General features: G+C 34.3%; 1 protein-coding gene across 8 annotated transcripts in view; it reads right to left on the bottom strand.

The window, feature by feature from the left end:
* Positions 1–22990, bottom strand: part of SGCE (sarcoglycan epsilon) — a 68694-nt gene that overhangs the window by 36267 nt on the left and 9437 nt on the right. For all 8 annotated transcript variants that reach the window (XM_012529917.3, XM_012529919.3, XM_004470718.4 and 5 more), the window contains exons 2-3: positions 6724–6846; positions 4924–5081 (exon numbers count right to left, since the gene is read on the bottom strand). In XM_012529917.3, coding sequence (XP_012385371.2) covers positions 4924–5081; positions 6724–6846 — 281 coding nt within the window. The remainder of the gene's footprint in view (positions 1–4923; positions 5082–6723; positions 6847–22990) is intronic.

Here is a 22990-nt window from a genome sequence, read left to right as displayed (position 1 = left end):
AAGAAGCAAATACAAACTGTAAAAGAAAAAAAAAAAGATTTTATTTGGGAATATTCATAAGTTTAAAAGTTACCCTGCAAAAAAACATACTTTCAACAAAAAAGTACCAATCCTCTATTATTTGTTATAATACTTTGAAACTTTAACTCAGAAAGGAAGATTATTCTCAAATTAATTGCAATATTTTTAAGGTTAATCTTCCCATATTTATCATAAATTTAATTATTGTGAATTTCATAAATTCTAAAAATTTTTTTTTCTTTAAATCACAGGCTCCTAAGGGGGATGAAGAACATTTCTATCAGGAGAAGGAATTTTATTATCAGAATTTAATGTTTAATTTAACAGATATCAGAGAATGCAGTCCTATCAATTCTAATAAGAGATTTAAATACTGCAATATCCTCAATCAAATTCTACTTTTGTTATGATGTGAAGACTATGAAGCAGAGGGTATATATATTTTATTTTGATCCCCTGTGTCTACAACAGTAGCTGAACTATTTTAGATGCTCAGTAAATGCTTGTTGAATTAATGAATCAGTAATTTATATGAAGTCAATATTAGTTTAGGATACGTGAAAATCTTTTGACCATGTTAATAGAATATTTTTAAATACTGCAAATGTTACTATACATGGTTGAAAAAAATGAGTTATTTACAGATAGAAGATATGCTAAATGTCATCATCTTTTCATTTGTATTTGATACATATATGTGGCATTATATGTTAGTAATAAAGTATAAGAACATAGTGAACACCTGTGAACCTGAGTAAATGTTTCTTTCCTATCCTAGTACTCTGTTTCTCCCCAACCAGAAATAACCATTTTGAACTTTATCATCCCATTCATTTTAATATAGTTTTGTTATGAATGCATGCATGCTTAAAAATATATTGTTTAGTTTGCTTGTTTTTGACCTCTCAAAAATGGTACCATACTGTAGGTAGTCTTCTGGGACTTGCTGTTTTTATTCTATATTTTATTGAGAAAGTTTATCCACGTTGCTTGGCAAGTTTAAGGTCATTGTCACTGTAAACACTCACTGTGTGACTATACCCCAATTTATTCTCTTGCTGATGGACTTTTGGGTCTCCCTTCTTTTGTGCATGTGCAGTGTTTTGCTGTGTGATCACTTCTCACCCAACAAGCATGACGGTACACGTTTCCCGGTGGACACGTGCAACTGTTTATTTTGGGTAGACACCTAAAAGTAGGATGGCAGATCAGAGGGTATAGTGATAATAAACCATGCAAGATATTTCAGTACTGTTTTCCAAAGTGGGTAGGCCAATTCCCATACCCACCCACAAAGAATTTTACTGAGGGTAAAATTCACGTCATAGTTTTACGTGAATATTTCTCATTACTAATACAATTAATTTTCTTTTTTATTTTTTTAAATTTCATTTTTTTATTTTTATTTTTTAATGTTACTGAAATGTATCAGCATTTGTGTCTCCTCTTTAGTGAAATGTCTTTTTCTTTTTGAATTGTAGAATTCCTTTTTATAACTTAGATACTCTCAGTCAGCTATATGTATTGAAAATATATTCTCCCAGGTTATGGCTTGTATTTTAATGGTTTCTTTTGATGAACAAAAGTTCTCCAATTTAATACAGTAAAATGTATCAATCTTTTCTCTTACATACAAAATTTAGTCTTCTATAAGAAATCTTTCCCTACCCCAAGATTAGAAAGATATTCTTCTATATTTTTATGTAATAGTTTAAAATTTAGTTTTTCATATTTAATCTCTGTAGAATTGAGTTTTATATTTAGCGGAAAGAATCTAATTTTACATTTTCCATATGGATATCTAATTGTGTACATACCAATCAATAGATATTCATTTCCCCAATGATCTGTGGCAATACATACATATATCATTGGATTCTTATGCAGATGAGTCTGGGTTTTTTTACTCTTTATTCTATTGATTATTTGTCTTTCCCTGTATCAATACATCTACATGGTTAATTACCATAGATTTATAATCTCGATATCCAGAAGGGCAAGAGACCCCTCACTCTTTTTCTTCTTTAGGAAAATGCCACACCATAGGTAGGCTTCAACAAAAATTTATTGCTCATGGTTTTAAAGGTCAGAAATCCCAAATCAAAGTGTCCACAAGGCCATGATTTTTCCTTGAAGTCGGTAGCACTCTGGTGATGGCAGTCTTCCATCGCATAGCTCGCTCTGCCCTTGGTCTCCTCCTGTGGCTTTCTCTGACTTCTGGCTTCCACCTCCTCTGGCTTCTTCCAGTTTCTGCTGACTGACTGCATCCAAATTTCCTGTCTTTATAAAGTCTCCAGTAATAAGAATTAAAGTCTAATCATATTTAATCTGACCACACCTGAGTAGGATCTTAGACAATCCTGTTCACAAATGTGTGGAGACCTTAACCGATAATATGTTTTCAAAGGATCCTATTTATAATGGGTTTCCCACCCACAGGAACAAAGATTAAGAGCATGTCTTTTGTTAGGGTACATAATTCAATCTACCACAGAGTGTCTACATGATTCTTGGCCCTTTATTCTTCTCTATAAATTTAAGAATTGACTTGCCAAATTCCATGAAATACCTTGTTGAGATTTTTATTGGAAACATTTAGATTCTATAGCTCAATTAGGGGGAAAGTGATACCTTTGTCATTTTGAGTGTTCTTATCCCTGAATGGAATGGCTTTTCATTTATGTAGGTATTCTTTAATATCAATAGAGTTTTATAATTTTTCCCATACAGACCTTGCATTATCTTCTGCTAGATTTATTCCTAGGTACCTCATAATTTTTGCTATTAGAATGGTATCTTTTTAAAACATGTATTTTCTCAATACTTGTTATTCATGTATAAAAATGTAACTGAATTTTTATATTGATTCTATGGATACACTGTTACACTTAAAATTTTAACAATTAGTCTATAAATTCATTATATAATTGATTTTCAATTTCTTCCCTTTCAAATCATTGTACATTGAATCATTTAAATTCTTTTTCTTTCTTTTATTGCACTGGCTAGGTCTCTTAATATATTCTGTAATGAATGGAGCGAAGGGGGTCACCCTTGTTTTGTTCTCAATTTAAAAGGCTTTCCTCTAATGTTTTCTCATTAGGAATGATATTTGCTATCATATTGGGTATGCAATCCCTGCTGTCAGGTTAAGGCAGTTCACATTTCTTCCTAGTTTAAGAGGGTTTTTTTTTTTTTTCTTATTAAGAATGGGTATTAAATTTTACTAGGTGCTTTCTCTGTATCTGTTAAGATGATTATGTGATTATGCTGTTTTCCTCCTTTAATCTGGTAATGTAGTAAATTACATTTAGACATTTCTTTTACAACATTTGCTGAATATTCTTAAAAATTAATTTTGGCAATAACTCAAAATAAGTTTTACTTAAACACTGTCTCTATATTGGCTTAAGAAAGCAGATATGTAGAAAGAAATCACTGAAAAGCCACATTAATACAAACATCAATTCAAATGGAGAAAAGCCTTCTCCTGGCCAACACTGAAGTTCATATCCACAGTCTAAGACAGATTTAAACTTTGGAGAAAAATGTAAGGTATGAATCAGCTGAGAGTTTGTACAGATAGAAAACATGCTTCGCAGGACCTGTACAAGCTCCCGGCAATTCCACTGGAACTTCTCTTACTCGTGCTCTACTCACTACCAGTAAAGGTTTGTGGAACTGAATAGTTAGATTAGAATCAGAGGTCCTGGAGGCGCCAGGGCCTAAAACTGCTTCTAACTGTCATTATAATTCAGCTTTAATCACCATTGTAATTCTTTAATCACCATTATAATTTGTTGGGAATAGTAAACAGTGAAACATTCTTAGTAAACAGTGAAACACTTTTTAAAAAGTGTTGATTTCCATTAAACTTCACAGTGACCAGTGGGTTTCTTTTGTTTTGTTTCTTTAATTCCTAGTATCTTCCTGGTACAATGTAAAAAATTGATGAATTATTCCATCCCTATCACTTCTAAAGTAAAGACCAAATACATATCTGAATGACTTACAGAGCACTCAAAGATCTTCCCCTGCCAACATCAATACCTCAGTTCCGATCATCCCCCCACTGGGGTACATTCTGTTTTCTAGCCATACTTGTTCTCTGGCACCATGTGATGTTTTTATACCTCCAATACTTTTTTTTTTTTTTCCAGTTTTATTTATTTATTTATTTTTTATTGACTTTGTAATAATATTACATTAAAAATATATATGTGAGGTCCCATTCAACCCCACCCCCCCACCCCACCCCCAACAACACTCATTCCCATCATCATGACACATCCATTGGATTTGTATACCTCCAATACTTTGATGTGCTGTTGCCTCTGCCTGAACTATCCTTCCTTCTACTTTGTGAAGTGTTTATACATTTACAACGTTGCACTAAACAGCACATTTCTATTATGGCAGTTGTCAACAGTGCAGGCTAAGCATGTATTTCCATCCCAGTGCTCCATCTCCTGGACCATAAAGGCATGTTAGGGCTCATCTCTTACTCTTCTTTCTCTCACCAGCCCCTAGCACAATACTGGGCACATGGTAGGGACCCAGAAGATAGCTGTTGAATGAACATGGGATTTGAAATTGAAGTATGGAGCAAATGAGTGTTTTATATTTGCTTTATTTTTTTAAATAGAATCCTTATAATAGTAATACTTCTAGTTCTTTAAAATGTCTTGATTTTTTTCCCCACTAATTGTGACTGACCTTTTCTATATAAAAGCTGGAGGAAAAAACTATAGATGGATAGAAAGAAATAGTACATTTCCCAATGTTATCTAATGTGTTTGCATGTGCAAAATACTAAAAAATCCATTAAGCTTAAACTGAACATTTGAAACTCAAACGACCAAAAAACGAAAACTTTAATTTTAATCCTTGTAAATAAATTACCTCAATGATTGTTGGTTTCCCCACATTTTCAGCTGTTGGAGACCCGTATAGCACTCCATCACTATATGGTGTCCTTTGGATATATCGGAGCCATCCAGGTCGGTCTGGGTAACCCATTAAATTTGTGTTAAATGTTATGGGATCATTACTAATCTCACCTAGATAAAAAACAAAGAATTAAGACATATGGAAGTTGTTTTCACAAATTTTGCTTTGTTACTTTCAATCAAAACATTTAAGTATAAAATTCCATGCATTTGTTTCCCTTATATTTGTAGCAAACTAAATACATAGAGAAAACAATCATCTGGAAATTTAAATAAGGGCACCATGGAAAGCAAAAGTACTTCGGTTTGTTTGATTTGCCTAGAAATCTTATGCAGCAAGGAAAGTAGAGTCTAGGTTTGGGGCGTTTTGTTTTTTTGCATGTCTTAGTTGTAGATAGTTCTGCCCATGAGACAATCATCTTTCAGGAAAATAACCTAATTATACCAATGCATTAATACACTTGGGAAAACTTCCTTTGATGAAACTCTGGATACTATCAAACTAATTTTAAGGGATGTCTCAAAATTATAAAAGCATCATCAAATTTAAAAAATGTAATTTAAAGATATTAGAGGATGGAATGAGATAGACGCTACAAATCCAAAACAACTCTAATAATGACAGCACTTATTTAAAATAAATTATAGTAACAGCTTCATTTATTAGCATGTACCTGGCCCTGTGCTAAGTGCTTTACAGGTATTATTTCATCTCATTTTCCCAACATAGGTGTGAAGGAAGTATTATTTATTACCTCTAATTTTATTAGTGGAATATATAATTTGGGGAAATTATGTAACTTCTCCATGGTCATATTAATGGTAAACTAGAATTTAATCCTGGGCTGACTTGAAGAACTATGCTCTTAATGATATGTCTTTACCTCAAATGTTGGAATTGTTGCTCAAGAGGTTTAGTCATGGAGTTTTGCTAACATGGAATGCCTCAAAAAAATTTTTTTTAAATAATCAATGAAAAAACTACCTTTTTTCTTGCATACAAGGTATCAAATGCTATTGAGATCACGACTGGCTATATTTTATTACATATTTTAAAACACAACAAAAAGAATATTTATATTCTAATGCTTAATGTGTATTTCTACAAAATATAGAGAAAAATCATATTTGTTAAAGTAAGCATTATAGTAACTTAATATGTTTGTTCTTGCTATTCTCTCTCTATCTTCATAAATTTGATAGTATTTGTGACAATCCAACATAACATATTTTAAACCAATAGTGAATTAAGCAAGATAAGACTTCATAACTGGTATTACTTTGAAGGTAAAGTTAATCTCCTTTATACTATTGTGGAGTTATATACCATTATTTTATATTGTAAAAGCTTTTTTGAGAACTTTCTTAACACCATATTTCATTCTCTTCTATAACTTATGTATAGTTTTTCAAAAATCAATGTCCTCTGTAAGAATCTTAAGTGTTAATATTGAAAATCATAATTGTACATTCTAATTATTTCTATTATGAATACAGGTAGATCAATTTTCAGAGGCATGAAACTCATCCAGAAATAAGCTTTTTTAAAATTCAAAAATGAATTATTTTCTTCTGTAATTAAATTTCTAATCTTAAAATAAGAACTATCCTGCAGCAACCAAGTTATTATGTATCGAGACCATTTCAAATAATGTTAGTGACACCTGATCATTCATATACCTTCTAGGTTATGTACATTGAACAAAAAGAAAAATTTAGCAAATTAACCACTCTTTTCTCACCAAGAACATACCAGGTTTGGGGTAAGGTGGAAATTCCCCCTTAAAATACTCTCTTTCCAAAACATGAACAAAGAGTACGCCAGCAGATGGGTATACATTCCGATCAGCGTGCACCTTCGAGAAAATAGTGTACACTGAAAACATAGAGTAAAGGTAAAAGTAAGACAAATTGTGAGATATGCTCTCAATAATTCAGCTTATACCACAGTGAAGGGTTTCACTCTATAGAAATTTCTTGGAAACTGAAGCAACGTGCAAGATAATTGTTAATAACAGTTTATTTAACAAGGAAGTAATGTTAGGATAAAACATGTAGCAGCTCCTTCAACTTGGTGTTTTCAGAGTCTTTTCAAATACTATGTTACAAATACAAAATTAGGCACATTTAATATTTTTAATTGTTATTAAATAATGAAGACAGTCATAGTATCTTTACAGTTCATGTGATGTGAAATTTTTACCAACAAAATACATCGTGGGTACTGACCAACTACATTAATTGCTACAGCTTTTTTTTCTAGCAAAGTACATAGAACCATTTTAATTGGCCATATAAATTGTTTGCTAGATAAAGTACATCAGACCTTATAATATCATCAACATATATAAGGTGACTTTCCCATATACTTATAAAAATGTGCTTGATAGTTTTCTATGAGTATTCATTACTCCTCTCACCTAGAAATGATTTATTCCATTTTCCCCAATCTTGACATTTAATAATTCAAATATCATCTATTATACTATGCTACATCCTAAATAAGCAACAACAACTACATAATAAAATTCAATACAAATAATTTCTGTAAGTGAAATGGGGGCAGATTTCATGATTTACTGATCACTTAAGACAGCTGGATATGGATACATTAAATTGGCCAAATTGGGTTTGATTAGTTTCCACCTACTGTTTTTTCTCTGATACTGTCATCTCCACCAACACATTAGTGCCATTATCCTTGCCACCTCTACAATCTCTTTTGAGTTTCTATCTTCCTGATTGGCTAGTGGCTATGATTTTCGAGTTTTCAACAGATAAACTCTATCAGGCCATTTCTTCCTCTTAGTCACTGATGGATTTATAAATGCAGTAATTAACCTTAGGAACTCCAAGACTGCTCATTACAGTCTCACAACTTACTAAAAGCTCTGGATAGCAAGACCACTGACAGTAAATTTTTCAGCATAAAAACAGGAACTTCTACAAAATGCTTCTTTATCTGTGAAAACTTGTCCTTGTAGTTCTGTGGACGGCTGCCAAAGAAAAAGGGAACTGAACGAAAATATTTGGCTTGTAGCTTCACATAGCCATAGCTTTACTACTAAAAACACAACTTCAAAGAGGGAAGGAAAGCTGCAGCTATCAGGAAGACGCTCATTCTTTTCTGACTTGTTTTATACCAATATCCATAAGTGGTCCTCCCATAGCATTTAGAGTACCTAACTTCTACCCCAGAGCACTCACCTGTGGAAATGGTCCCACTATGTACCAAAAACAAGAATAACTGAATCATAGAGAAGTGAGGAAGAGAATATGACATTTATCAAGTTTGATTCTGCAATGTGTCCAGAACACTAGAAGTGTGGGTTATTCAAAGATGAACAAGACCTAGTGTTTGCCTTCCGTGAGTTCACCATCTGAGTAGGGAGATAGACCAAGGCTCGCTTAAACCAGATGTTATCCCAGAGGAGTAAAAGTGTTCTGACAATATCTAGAAGGATGGTGACAAGCAATTGAGGCTGCAAAGGTCTGGGAAAGATTTATGTAAGAAGTAGAATTATAAAATACTAGTAGGGCTCTGAACCCGAGGGAAGGGGAATTCAGACAATTCAGCACAGGAAACAGCATGTGTAAGATACAGCAGTGAGGTACTGTGGAACGCTTTCAAGAAAAGGAATTAAGTTAGCAATGCTAAATCCTAGGGTATATTTAAGGTACAGGAACATGTCTGGGAAGAAAAGAAGAGTCAAATTTGGGGAGTTTTGAATTCCTTCTGAGACATCATTTCATTCTGTAGGTAAAGATGTTTAAATTCTAGATCACACCCTGCAAGCAGAACATAGAAATATTTTGAATAATCTCAATGAATCTTTACAGAGTTTATCTACTTTATCTAATCACCATTTAGAGATGATAAGCACCTTGAAGTCCAGCTCTTTTTTGCTATTTTCTCAGCATCCAGAAGAGTGACCGGCATATTTTAATAATTTTATCAATGTCTACTAAATGGATGCATATGCTCTAATAAAAAGCACTGTACAAGTAAACACTTCTCTTCTGTCTGCTGACTAAATATATTTAATAGATTATTTAAATTTCATTTTTCCAAACTGAACAAATCATGATTTGTGTACAGCACTTTAAAGATATTTTGTAAACTACTAATAATGTCCCTTAATTTTAGCTGCCATAAGGCAGGTGAAAGCTAGCACAATAAAACAACAACAAAAAATCTGTTTATGCTAAATAATATTGAAATGACTTTATTTATATGTAGCCCTCAGCAGGACCTGAAGTGGAACCATGAAAGTATACTGGCTATTCATAACCCTTCACTTCAAGGTCTAGTAGAGAGGATCTCAGTTTCTGCTTTTGTACAAAAGATTTCTGCAATCCACAGAGCCAAACCACAATCCACCATGGCCCTCCTGGGTTTTAAGATGACATGCACATGCACATTTCTTTATTCATATGTACTCAATTGCCTTTCTGCAATCTGCTGAACTGCATACTTGCTGGTCAGTTACCTTGGCAACTCCACAGTAAAGCCTGCTTTACTTTAAGTATAGTATGTCATTCACTTTGAGAAAAACATGATACAGATGTATGCCACATTCATCATCAGAAATGGAAAGTGACTAAGCCACTATGTTTTGGTAATATAATAATGAAAATAATACTTCCTTTCTATATCATCAGTTAAATAATGAGCACCCACACAACATTGTAGAGAGGTAATCTTTACCTGTATCTTTTGCCATTTGTTACTTGCAAAACAATTAAGAGAGGCTATTTGGGCAGTATCTATACCTGTGCTTCCCTTCAAAAACAACAAATGACCCAGAGAATGAGAAGCTACAGGCTCTCATTCTACACATGAGCTACACAAATAAATGCTGACGGGGTCTGCACCAACATGCACAAAGGCTGTTTCTAACAGTCAACGCACATTGCACTCATCTATGCAACAGTAGTACTCACGAACTGTAACCGTGAGGCATATATTTTTTCTTAAGATCAAGTCTTGAAAATCAAATACTCCTAAAATGCCAGAATACTATGATCTAATAATCTCTGAAATATACATGTGTATAGTGCTGTGCTAACCAAGCCAAGGTCACAGGGTTTGGCCTCTCTTGTGCATCGCATAGCTTTGCAATCTTCCGCAGCTGCAAATCTATTCCTCTGCAAACACATGCCACTGGACACAAATGAAACTGGAGACCAGGGTGTGGCTAAATCCATTCAAATCCATCACCATTAATGGGAAAAACAATTAAATTAAACATTCAACCCACAGGGGATGGACAACATCACTTTCGAATAGCAAGGTTAGCTAGATTTAGCAAAGACTAAAAATTCCCGTCCCCGAAGAGAGTTGTAAAGAATGGAATTGTTTTAGGAAAAAGATACATATTTTATCTGAGTAAAGAATGGCCACAAGGGTGTGGAGGCAAGTGGACAGGAAAATTATTTCACCATCCCTAAATGTAGCTTCAAAGTCTCTCATCACCATGATGCCAAAATCTTTGTTCATGAAACTATTCTCCATACATTTCAGTCAGAGGATTTAGAAGCTACAGACCATTTCAACATTCATAGATTATGTGACAATACTGAGCCAAAAACCAAGTAACAGAATGTACTAGTAGTAGCAATAAAGTGGGACCAATTACTGGTTAAATAGCACCCTGTCTTCCTTTATAAATCATCCATTTGAAATGTCCTCTCTCCAAAATCAGTTTTGTATTGAAAATATCAGGGTGTACATCTGTGTGTTTATTTACAATCACCTCAAAGCAAAATGAAATTTGGATGTATTTAGTAAACATTAATTTTCAAAAGGATTATAGTGATGCATTGCTAATGACTCTATGGTATATAATTTCATAATTATTACAGTGATTACTCTTAATGACATGTGTGTGTGCACAGACACACCCACAATCCCTTTGCCACAAAACAAGTCTAGAGAACACGTACCAGTCTCTTTTCTGTATCAACAAGAAAAAATACATGGCTATAAAAGTAAAACAGCTGCTGCGTGAGACCTTGCAAGTTACAACTAGATTTAAGGTTCTCTCCCTTCAGAAATCTTTGAGTAGTCAAGTATTATTCAATATTCTTGTTCAGGTGACCTTTATAAGGTGTTTATCATAAGTATATCTTACTTTTAGATATTTTATCAACAAATGAATCATTTTCAAAGTACATTTATATCATCATTTTCTAATTTTTAATGCTTAAACTGCTAGAATAAAATCTCAGCTTATCAGGAACCCCCAGGAACAAATCATCCCAGAGAAAGTAGTATTCACATACTTAGCAGTAGATCCTTTTTCTTGATGGCTTAAGGTCATCATTTTGCACATTAATTATTGTACTCTGCTCTATTATACAGTGACACCTTCATGGGTGGTTTGGGTGCCATGTACGGATCACGTTGGCTGGTCCCAGTCTGCAATGCTTTTTAAGATTGTATGTTTTATAGATTTCCTGTTTTCTCCTCTAAAGGCACGTTGTCAGCTGTCATTTCTCATTGCCTTCAGTATGTTTCCTATAGCAGCTTCTCTATCCCTTCTAATTTGCTGCTATCAATCTGCTGCAGGGTTAGAAACTAGACTACCAAAAGGGATGAATTGAGCATAAGGTAAGAACCAACAGGTGCTGTCTTTATACACATGGAGATCCGCTGGAAGCAAAAATCAGGACCCTGCCTTTTGCAGCATCTATTTTAGCTGCCCGAAGATCCTTTTGTGATATATTTCCTGGTTCTTAGTTGATGCGGTATACTTCTGAACAGATGATATTACTGTAATTGGTACAGAGCCATTACTTATGGTGATAGAAGTATAGCTCCATATTAAATACATTCAGAAATAAATAAGTATACAAGTAAAAGTCTTAATCCAACTCACATATTATGTAAACATAAACTGTCAAATCAATATAGATAGACTTACTGTGCTGTATAAAATCATTTCTTACCAATTTGATGTGGGGGAAATATACTACATAATTTGAACAGAGAACTATTGATTAAATGATGTATTACACTGAGCAGTAGCTAAATCAGCCTAAGAATATTATGACAAAACATAATTAATAATTTTTAATAAGAAATTAAGGTATATTTCTAAAAACATTTCAATTTATTAGTCTCTCATACCCAGAGAGTTTTAGGATGTAATCTTCTTATTACAATGCATCACAAAGGTACTTGATCTCAACACAATTGACTTAAATAATACTGTATATTTTCCAACTGTTTCTAAATGATACTCTCTATAGTATTGTCTTAGTGGTAAGTTTTATATGGGAAAAAACATTTTAGATAAGAATTATGAAGAATTTTAAATACACTTAGGATATAAAGATAATAGTGAATAGCCACTTATTTGGTACAGTTTTAAAATCATATTTTACCAAGCAGCTAGGTGTGATCATCCTTGATAATTAAAAATATTAAGTACTGTCAGGAAAAAATAAGACCTCTTGCCTTACGTTTTACAGTTTTAACAGTTAAAAGCTATTTATGAAGGGAGCAGATGTGGCTCAAATGACTAAGCGCCTGCTTCCCACATGGGAGGTCCTGAGTTCGATCACCGGTGCCTCCTAAAAACAAGAGCAAACAGCAAGCAAACAAATGAAACAACCAACTTGGGGAACCAATTTGACTCAGTGGTTAAGCACTGGCTTCCCACATAAAGTTGTTTATGAGGCCAAGAGTCCCTGTGTACACAGAACTCCAGGAAGCTGTACCAACCAATTAAACGGAATTGATTATAAGAGATGAGACTCATTTGCTATCTCTGTATCATGGGACCTCATTCCAGGGTTTCCAGAGCCCAATATATTTATTGTTTCCTTTCTAATTTATATTTTAACAGGTTATTTCTCTAGTCACATTGATATTTAATTATTAAACCTGATAATTACTGTAGAAAAATATTTAAGAGACATTAATATCCAGGTACACAACCTGTTCTATTCCTTCCTATGATTTACCTTGTGTTTTATCAATTCAGCTTTATAAATCTTGGCTTTGAATCAAAAGCTTTTCTCAGCAGTCTGCCCTTCACCTCTGAGACTACTCAACATCGAAGCACTGCAGGTCATTCATTTTTGGTGGTCAGCTATTCTTTTCATTTCAGTCACAGGCAGTCCATTCACCTTGCTTAGGCTGTGGGATTCATCACAGGGAAGGTACCAGATTACTTTTTTAAACTTTAGTCCTCCTCTAAGAGATACCACTACTTTTTTTTATATGAGATATAAGAAAAATCATTACTTGGGTGTTTTTCTACAAAAAACAGAAAGATTTCTTCATGAGTTGCTTTTTTCCAACTAAAGACACTTAACTTTAATTTTTACACTGGCGTTAAATAATTTGATTATCCCATATATTTGCATGGTGGTTTTTCTGTTGTTGTTTTTTTGTCTTAAATGTCAGCTGCAAAGAGTTTATAAACCATTGCTAATTGGTGATCAATACACTTAGTCTCACAGACTGCTACAGTTGAAAAGAGCTTTAGATGTCATCCTGTCTGGGCATGCCAAATATTTTTCCCTACTAAAAGAAAGATCATAGCACTAATTCCTGCTGAGCTTGAATGTGCTCTCAGCATCTCACTCAACCCAGAATTTCTGACAATTACTACCAATCAAAGTTGGCATAAAAAAAAAAAATCTTCTGCCATTTGCTCTCCTAGAAAGTCCAGTCCTTCATGTTAGAGATGACAAAATTGAACCTAAAGAAACTGAATAATCGTTTCAAGCCTGAAGGACTAATAAGAGTAAGAAGATCCAGGACTTGAACCTGGGTCACTATTTATTTTGCTGATTTTAAAACACAAGTTAATATATTTGGTGATTGTACATTCTATTATTACATCCCACTACAGTAAACATATTTTGCATAACATCTTCATTTTCTTAATTACCTCCCCTTGTTTTATAACAAACCAGAATTTTAATAGATAGCCTAAGTTTACTCTATTATTTCATGAAGTTATCTTTTTTACATGCCCAATTGAAAGATGTGAGTTGATCATCACAATTTAAACAAATTAGTGTTTAAAGAAAGAAACAAACCTGAAATTTAGAAGAAGAAACATTTCAGTCCTCATAGCCAGAGCCTGGAAGGAAAACCTCACATCTTTCTTAAGTGGTCCTTTTCAGTCCTAGAACTTTGAGATGCTTGCTCTGACTTTGCCACTCTTCAAAGGGAAAGAAAAATGTGTATTTTTAGCCCCAGAGCCTGCTCTTCTCCAACCAATGGGGAAAGAAGTCATCTAGAGAGACACTTTATCTTCAGCCATATAATCCCTTGCATGTCAGTAAGCCAAAGAGGAGCCTCTTTTAAGATACCAAAAGAGAATTCTGTCAAGTTATTCAGGTTATATATTATTTCATTTCCATGAGTATCTGATTAAAGTTTAAAATTTAAGTGGAAAATAATCAGGAAATCAGGGCATCATTTTTACTTTCTCTTAGTTCCTTAAGAAAAAAAGCAATGAAAATCTAGGAGTAAACTCAAGGTGAACCCATTTAAGAATGTCAGTTGCCCTAAGATAGGAAAATGTGAACATGTTCATCTAAGTGAAGTATATAAATGATTAATGTGAAGTCTAATTCCTTTTATATTTAAATTATTCCTGGGATAAATTTTATTCCCCCTCCCCCAACACACAGCAGGAAAAAGAAGACATCCATATTTATAGTGTTCTTATTATTTCTGTAACCTTTTAAGGTATGTTGATATGCAAATGATGTCAAATGTGATGGTCTGAAGCATTCAAATTCCTCAGAATCCTATTTACAGAGAAGACATCATCCCATGCTAGAGTCTAGAATGGGACTATTATTAAAAAAGAAAGCTACACACGTACAAAAAAATACAATTGCTAAAGATTTTTTACTAAATAAATGCTCATATAATCATTGGTGCTTTCTTGAAGAAATTATCAAAAACAAATGACTGGGATTCATGGTCAAGAACATCTTAAAGATTCCATCCTTTAATAACTGAGGTTGCATTTAAAATGGCCTTCCTATATAGGTTACAAGTACTTGTTATTATCACTATAGAAGTGATGAAATATTTTTCATATAGTTGATGAAACTTACTCTCTGTGTAAGATATTTTGATAATTGCAAAACTATGATAGGATTTGGATAGAATGAGACTAGAAAGGGAGAAGAATCTAAAGGCTGAGTTCAGAAGAAACTAAGGCAATCAGAAAATGTGGTAACCTCACAATAGACTCAAGATGTATTGGTCATTTCTATTCTGAGAACTACAAGTATCTCTCAAATCCCAAGGAAAAAAATCAGTTTGAGGTCCAATGAGAGCACGTATTTTCAAATGGGAGGAGATAGCTATCTTGTGGAGATTTTAGAGGAAAATATGAAAGCGTCTAGAAAGAGTACATTACACTGGGTTTAACAAGTGGTTAGCAACTACACTTCTGGCAAAGCAAATGGGAGCAGGAGGAAATGCCCCAAGAGAGGACAGGATTTTAGGAATTAAAGTAAAAAGGAAGAAACTAAAGAAAAGGTAAATGATGGCTGAAATTTACTTTAAAACAATATAAAGTCCAGAGAAGTGTCTTTGAGGATTTTACGTGGGAAAACAGGGCCCTGGCGGGTGCCAAGCCTTTCAGAGATGAGAGACCAGATGTACGGTGAGGACTGCAACAGTGACAGCCATCTGGGACTCATGACTAAAAAGGAAATTAGAAAACAAGAAGGGTGGATGTGCCAAAGAAGCTGAAGCCCCTCAGCTTGATTTCGTAAGCAGCCAGATAAGGGTAATCAGGGGTTATTTCACATGAAGAAACCACAGGGAGTCTCCTCCTGGGAAAAACTAAAGGGAGTATGATCTATGAGAAAAGGACTATGAGCCCTGGAACAAGCGTATATATTGCCTTTTAAAACAGATGGTTGTGATCGTTTCCTGGGAAGTTATAGCTAGAAATATGTGTTTGTTTACAGATATTAGCAATGAAAAGTCCTTAAAATGAAAAGTTTATGGGTTTGTTTCAAAGACAACAAAGTAGGGGAGATGTTGAGAAGCTCTGTCCCGCTATGAAACAAATCTGCGAGTAGAAGATTACAGTTGAGGAATAATTGGGTGCCATCTGGAAGAAAGTTAGTAATCCCAATTTCAGGGATCTAGAAAGAAAACGAGGTAAGCTAGGAATCAGTTCTACAAATACTCCCTGAAATTTTATCTGGCAGTAAGGCCATTTTATCACACATAATTACTGTTCTTGTAAAATTTTAATTTTATAGACATGTTAGTGATAGAAACCAGGCTGCTATTCTGCTATTGTTCATACCCAATACTGGGGTGGGGGTGGGGGTGTTCAGGCCAAATAATCAAGAAAGATTAAGTAACAGTTCATAACAGTAATTCATATTTTGAAAATAACTAATATTTTGACTAAATCATCTTTCTCCCTAGTGAAATGTATTCTTTCAACAGTTGTGGCATACTTGCTGATAGACACATTTATAGATAAGAGAAAAATTCAGAAGGAACAACTGATCATTCAAGAGTCAGGTCATCTTTCCAATGGAAAATAAATGCCAAGTAATTACTTAATGACAAAACATATCAACAAAAATCATCCAAAATTAGCCAAAATATTTTATGACCATTTTTCCAAGCCTTTTAAAAACTGATATATAGTAAATGTACTTCTTAATGTTTGTCAATGTTATAAATGAATTGTTAAAATAATCACATTGGGACAATTTTTATAAGTGACAAGCTAGTGACTAGATAAGGGGTAAGGATAGGTTAAAAACAAAGGAATTATTTTCAGTTAAAAAAGGCAAAGCTACAGCAAAAGAATAAAACTTAGAAAATAACAGATTAAGAACACAGATGATCAGACATTTTAGAAGATGAAGAAAGCAAAATTTGATCTTTTTAAGATTGACTTATCAAAAAAGAAAAAATCACAACATCCACACGTGACTGAAAACACAAAAGGAATATCAGAAGTGGACATTTAGTTGAATCCCCAAAAGGGATTTAGATTTACAACCTAAACTCACCATCTTTCTTCCCAGCAGCCATTTTTCTGCTGATAATAAAACTGTTGGCCTGTTTGGTCTTCCAGTTAACTGTTCCATTTATGCCATCAGCACAGCTTAATAAAAAAGCTTTTCAGAATAAAACAAATGCACAAAAATGAAATTATGTCAGGTTAAAAATGACCATCACAGATTACCTACTGTTAAATGGGATCGGATTCCTTCTAGCCCAGGTAGCTATTTAATTCCATTCAATAAATATCTGTCAACACAAGAATATATGGGGACACATGGTAAATAAGACACAGTTGCTGACCCCCAAGGAGCTTACAAACCATAGGGGATGAAAATTCATATAAAGAAATATATACATACATATATATATATAATGGCAGAAAGCATAAGTGTTACAGGAACATTACAGGGGAAACAATTACCTCTGGCTAGGAATGCTGTGGTAAATGTAAAGTATCTTTTAAATTCATAGTTGAATTTTGGAAACATTTCTCTGGCAGCAATGAATAGGATGGAGCAGGCCACAAATCAGATACTGAAGTCAAAGGAAAGGAAATGTGGGGCTAGTTACAAGACACCCTGAGGATAAAACTGATATATCTTTCAAATTTCTGGATGTTGGGCCAAAGGGAAGAGTCACCGATGACTTTGAAGTTTAGGTTCAGAATGACACAGAATAGTGACACATTAGGAAACCTAGAACAGGAATCAGTTTCAGGAGAAAAATGATGGATTTCATTTGGGATTTGCTGAATTTGGGGTACCAGTTAGATATCTAGGTGAAACCTTCGAGGAAGGAGCTGGGAATGGAACTCTGGTTCAAACTTCAGATGCCAGTTTGAAATTCATTCCCAGAGAAATGACTGTTGAAGGCGAAGCCCAGATCAACTCCTTAAAGATGCCATGCTCCAGGTAACACACTTAGGTACCATTTAAAAAGTGATCTGGAGCACATGAACACTCTTGCTCTTGATCCATTCATCTAGCTTGTTTCTCAGCATCCTAACTACCACTTATTGTTTACTCTTCCATTTTTCATGCTTACCTTTCAGACTATTTGGCATCTATATTCTGACTACAACATTAGCTTTCCCCATCATATCCTCACTTCTCCTGGCTATCCCAGGTAAGTTCTCTCTGGGTTCAGCTTAGATCAAGAGTCCCCCAGTGTCCTCCTCATGAGAAGGACCCAAAGATTTTACTGTAGGTCTTGGAGATGAAATTAGCAAGAAGAATGCACGAAAAGTAGAAGGAACAGCAAAGACAGGAGAATGTGTTAATAAACATATTTAGATAGCAGAGAGAGAAAATGATTCAGCAAAAAAAAGATGAAACAAGGCAGCCAGAGAGGTTGGGCAATTGAGACTGAAGTGTCACATAAGACAACAGAAAAGAAAATGTGACAGGCATCCCCACATCCCCACAAAAGTCAGAGGATGAAAGCTTAGAAAAGACAACTAAATTTGAAAAGTGAGAAGTCACAGCTGACTCCCTGAAAGTTGATTTCCAATAAAATGGTAAGAGTAGAAGACAGATTGCAAAAAGTCAGTGGTGGTCTATGTGGATAAAGCAAAGATACATTAGTCTTTCAAGAATACTGTCAGTACAGAGAAGCAAGGATATCAAATGATAGACTGAGGAGTAGTGAAGTGGAGAGAAGGCTTAGTTATTTTATCATTGGGAAAAAAATTTTGTGAAACTGAGTGGGAAAAGTAAGGGGAGAGAAAGAGACTGAAGATAAAGAAAAGAAGCATAACCAACGAGACACAATCCAAGAAGAAGTAGAATGGGTAAGGCCAAGTAAACACAAGTAAATGAAAATACTTCATGAATCAGAAAGTAAAGACAAGTGAAGATAAACACATTTGTTGGAGAACAAGAAACAATGTTTAATGCTTAATAATGCTTAATAAATCAGAGATGAAATATAAATGTCCTTTTCTAAGTAGATTTTATTTTAAATCTAAATTAAATTATGAGAAATACTAAATTCCCTTCCAAAATATGAAAAAGAATGCAATTCAAACTGCAGATTAATAAAAACAAAGAAAACCTCAGGTTATTATCAGTGAGACATGGGAGTGGAAATCAAAGACCCTAATACCCTGATTAAATAATTTAATTGGTATTCAACTTTTTAAAATATGTAAACTATAAGCATACTAGTTTTATATCTACTATACTACCAAACATTGAATAGTTCATGTAAATAAATGGTTGGCTCAATAACTGGAATTAGTACTTTGAAATCCAGATGAAAAATAAATACAGAAGATATTTCCTAAATGATTTAAACTAAAAGAGGATCCCAAATGTTTAATAGTCCCTTGTGGCAAAATATCCCACCCCTAGGGTTCCAAAGGAAACAAGCCAGTTGTATACGAATCATGTGGGCATGTCTCTAACATACATATTCATTCACACACACACACACACATCCCAAACGTTAAAGCACATATTCATAGCTCCAATACAGACTCAGAGTAGACGTTTTACACAATTTTATCAGAGGATTCTCATGCACAACTCTAAACTCTAAGTGACTGAGAGAACACCTACAGAACCCATGGGAATATAGGATACTCAGCTTAGTCACACTATCTGCACAAAATGTGGGGATGACCTTAGAAATGAATATCCCATCCATTCCCACCTCCAACTGGTCCATATATGCAGCCAATTCTCAAGAACATACAAATCACTATTGGACAGTGGGAAATCGCAACCTATAAATATAGGAAGCAGGTGGGCAAATTCTCTACAACTTTCCAAAGAACAATGTATATGTGAATCTGACAAGCAACATTGAGTTGTAAACACATTATATCACCTGGTCCAGTGTAAGGTGCTTTCACATACATTGTCTAGTTCAATCCCTACAAAATCAAATGAATCAATCAACACATATGAAGATTTCAGAGGCTTAATCTTAAAGCAGAAGGGAGTGAATCTTGCAGGCAAGTAGGCACTCTTAAGAATTCTTCACTTCTCCATGGACTGGGAAGTTACCATAAATAAAGCATGGTTTGAGTACCCAGACAGAACCCTTTTTGTTCCTACCATTATTCTAGCTCAGTAGTTCTCAGACTGTGTTGTGCATAAGAATTATTGTTCAGAGCTATATATACAAAACTACACATATTGTACTTTATGGGAGATTTAAAGAAAAACAACTTTCAGTTTATGGGATTTTTGCCTTACATTTGGCTTTTAGAACCTAACTAACCCCAGCATAATATTTAACCCATTCTTCATCCTTGCCCAGTGCACCAACAGCACATCACTCATATTTGCCAGGTTTGGTATAAAGGCAGTCTAGCTGGCTTTCACAGGATTCAAAAAACCAAATCTGATTGGTGCCTCAATTGTAAACAAAAAAAATAGAGGCAGGGCAAAATGGTTTCAAACACACCCCACAGATATTGTTCTATTTTAAGGCCAGCATTGTTTTCAGCACATTCATTTTTTTAAAGTTTGTATTTTTATATCTAAAGTCCTTCTTTGCCACATGCTTTTTAAGGTAGAAGACTTTTGTCAAATAAATGAATAAATAAATAAATAGACCTCCTCTTTTGGCTTACGTGCCAAGCAGTGTCACTAAAGCCAAGTAGCAATGCCATGGAAGATATGGCTGCTTAAACCTTCAGATCCCACATCTTCAAGAAGAAATCTCAGTAAAATGGGAATAACTATTTGCTTTTAATTCTGTGTCCAAGATCATGGATCTACTCGATTAACTTCTTGCATAGGAAATTATTGTAATTGTACACTGACAAGTGCAGAATGCTCATGGAGGAAAAGTTAGTATTTCAGAGTTTGATTTTCATTAGAAAAGGACCTAAGCATTTTTTTTTTCTGTAAGAAGAAATGTCCTTAGATCGGATGGGAAAAAAACGTGATTTTATATTAAAAAATATTTGTTCTAAACACATGCATTTTCAAAAATAAATACAAAGTATAAACAAATGTCAACCTGTAAGAACTGGTTCTTGGACTTCTTCCAAAGATAATGGACTATCTTCAGAAATCTTGAAAAGAAGACAACTCCATTGTACTTACAGGGTTCATGATAATCTGTACTACACTTAAACCTGGATGTGTGTTTTGCTCTAATTCATAAATACAAAAGCAAAGGATAACTTGCATACTGGATGCATACAGCCCAAACTAAGAAGACATTCACACATTAGCCAGCATGTCACAGTATAGAATTTAAGCAACTCCTCAATGTTTTCCAACCCCCTCCAAAATCATCAAAGCCTGAATTAATCCAAAGGTGGCTCGCATGCCCTCAAATTCCCTAGAAACCGTATAATATCTAAAGTTTGTGTTAAGATTCCGTGATTCATTGTCAGTCTTGTAGCACACAACTACATTTCTTCTGGCCCAGGGCGAGCACTCTCTGAAGACACAGTGTCTTTCCCAAACCAGAAAAATTTGCTGGCTGGGGGAGGAGGAGGTTGCTACGTAATAAAAGCAATTGAGGAGCTATGAATAGTGACTGATTGCTGATGAGCTAATCAGAACATCAAGGAACAGAACTGATAAATAATAACTTACTCAGACACCACTGTCCAAGTAAACAGCAGGATATGCCAAAAGAAATTTAATCTGATTAACATACTCACTCTAGATCCAAACTGCCAAGTCTTTCTCTATCCACTCTATCATGTGTCTCTTCATATTTTACTCAAAGGGGATGAAGACTTTGTCTTCAGAAACTAGATAAACAGCTCATCTCCCACGTATCTCCTCCCTTCTTTCAAACACAACCAAGTCCCTACCTTAACTTCTAAATTTTTCTCTTCCCTTCCTTATCATTTTTGCAACTCTCCTTAATATTTTTATAACTGCTTCTTATATGACACATTGTTTTTACGATTTTCTCCCTTTAAAAAATTTTAGTTAACCATTACTTCTTATCATTAGCTACAATATTCTGAGTTCTCAGTACTAGGCACTACCCTAAGGGTTTTGCAAATATTAACTAATTTAATCCTTAAATCAACTCTGTGAAGTAGATATTAGTTCCATCTTACAATGAGGATATGATGTCTTAGGAAATTAAGTAATTTAAGCCAGATTATATATTTAGTAAGTGGCAGAGTTGGATTTTGAACTCATTTCTTGGCTGACTACAAAGTCTGTGTCATCTACACATCAATACTACTCCCAAACAGTTAGATGGGAAAATAATTTGTAAACTACATGATTATGTAGTTTGAAATAATATTATTATTATCACTAGGCCTTCAGTTATTCTTCTTTCTAGAAAAAAATAAGGTTCCCCTGACTTCTGGTTTAGAAATAGCCAACACTGAGGCAATGCTTGTGGAAATGAATCCCTTGAAAGAGGAAAGCTAAAAAGTTAGTCAGAACCGATGGGAAAAAAAGGCTTTGCTGAGGACTGTTCACCTCAACCTCAGAAGGGAGTCAGGAAAAGAAATCCCTGAAAGAAGTATAACAGCCAGGTTATAAAACAGACACCAGAATAGGGTCTGCCTTGTTAAATAGAAGAACCTGGCAGGGCAGAGCATAAGTAATTATTTAATACAATTTAAAATAATTATACCTCAACCTCAGAAGGGAGTCAGGAAAAGAAACACTGAGAGAAGTATAACAGGAAGGTTATAAAACAGACACCAGAATAGGGTCTGCCTTGTTAAATAGAAGAACCTGGCAGGGCAGAGCATAAGTAATTATTTAATACAATTTAAAATAATTGGAATTTTATATAATTTTAGCATACATAGATGAGATAGTAAAGACTTTAGAGTAAAATAAAATTGGAGTGCAGAAGGGAGGTGAAGTGTTTAACATCACTCTGATGGAGTTCAAATCCCAGTCTTGTCCCTTGGGCAAGTTATTCAATATCTCTGTGCCTTAGTTTCCTCATCTGATAGGGAAATTACAGTACCCACTTCATAGAGACATTGTGAGTATTAAATGATATAACATACTTAAATCCCTTAGAAGAATGCTTAGCACCCAAGGCA

Source organism: Dasypus novemcinctus, chromosome 5 (assembly GCF_030445035.2).
Source record: "Dasypus novemcinctus isolate mDasNov1 chromosome 5, mDasNov1.1.hap2, whole genome shotgun sequence".
NCBI classification, from domain to species: domain Eukaryota; kingdom Metazoa; phylum Chordata; class Mammalia; order Cingulata; family Dasypodidae; genus Dasypus; species Dasypus novemcinctus.
The sequence above is the reverse complement of the archived record's forward strand: the minus strand, read 5'-3'. Positions and strand labels throughout refer to the sequence as shown.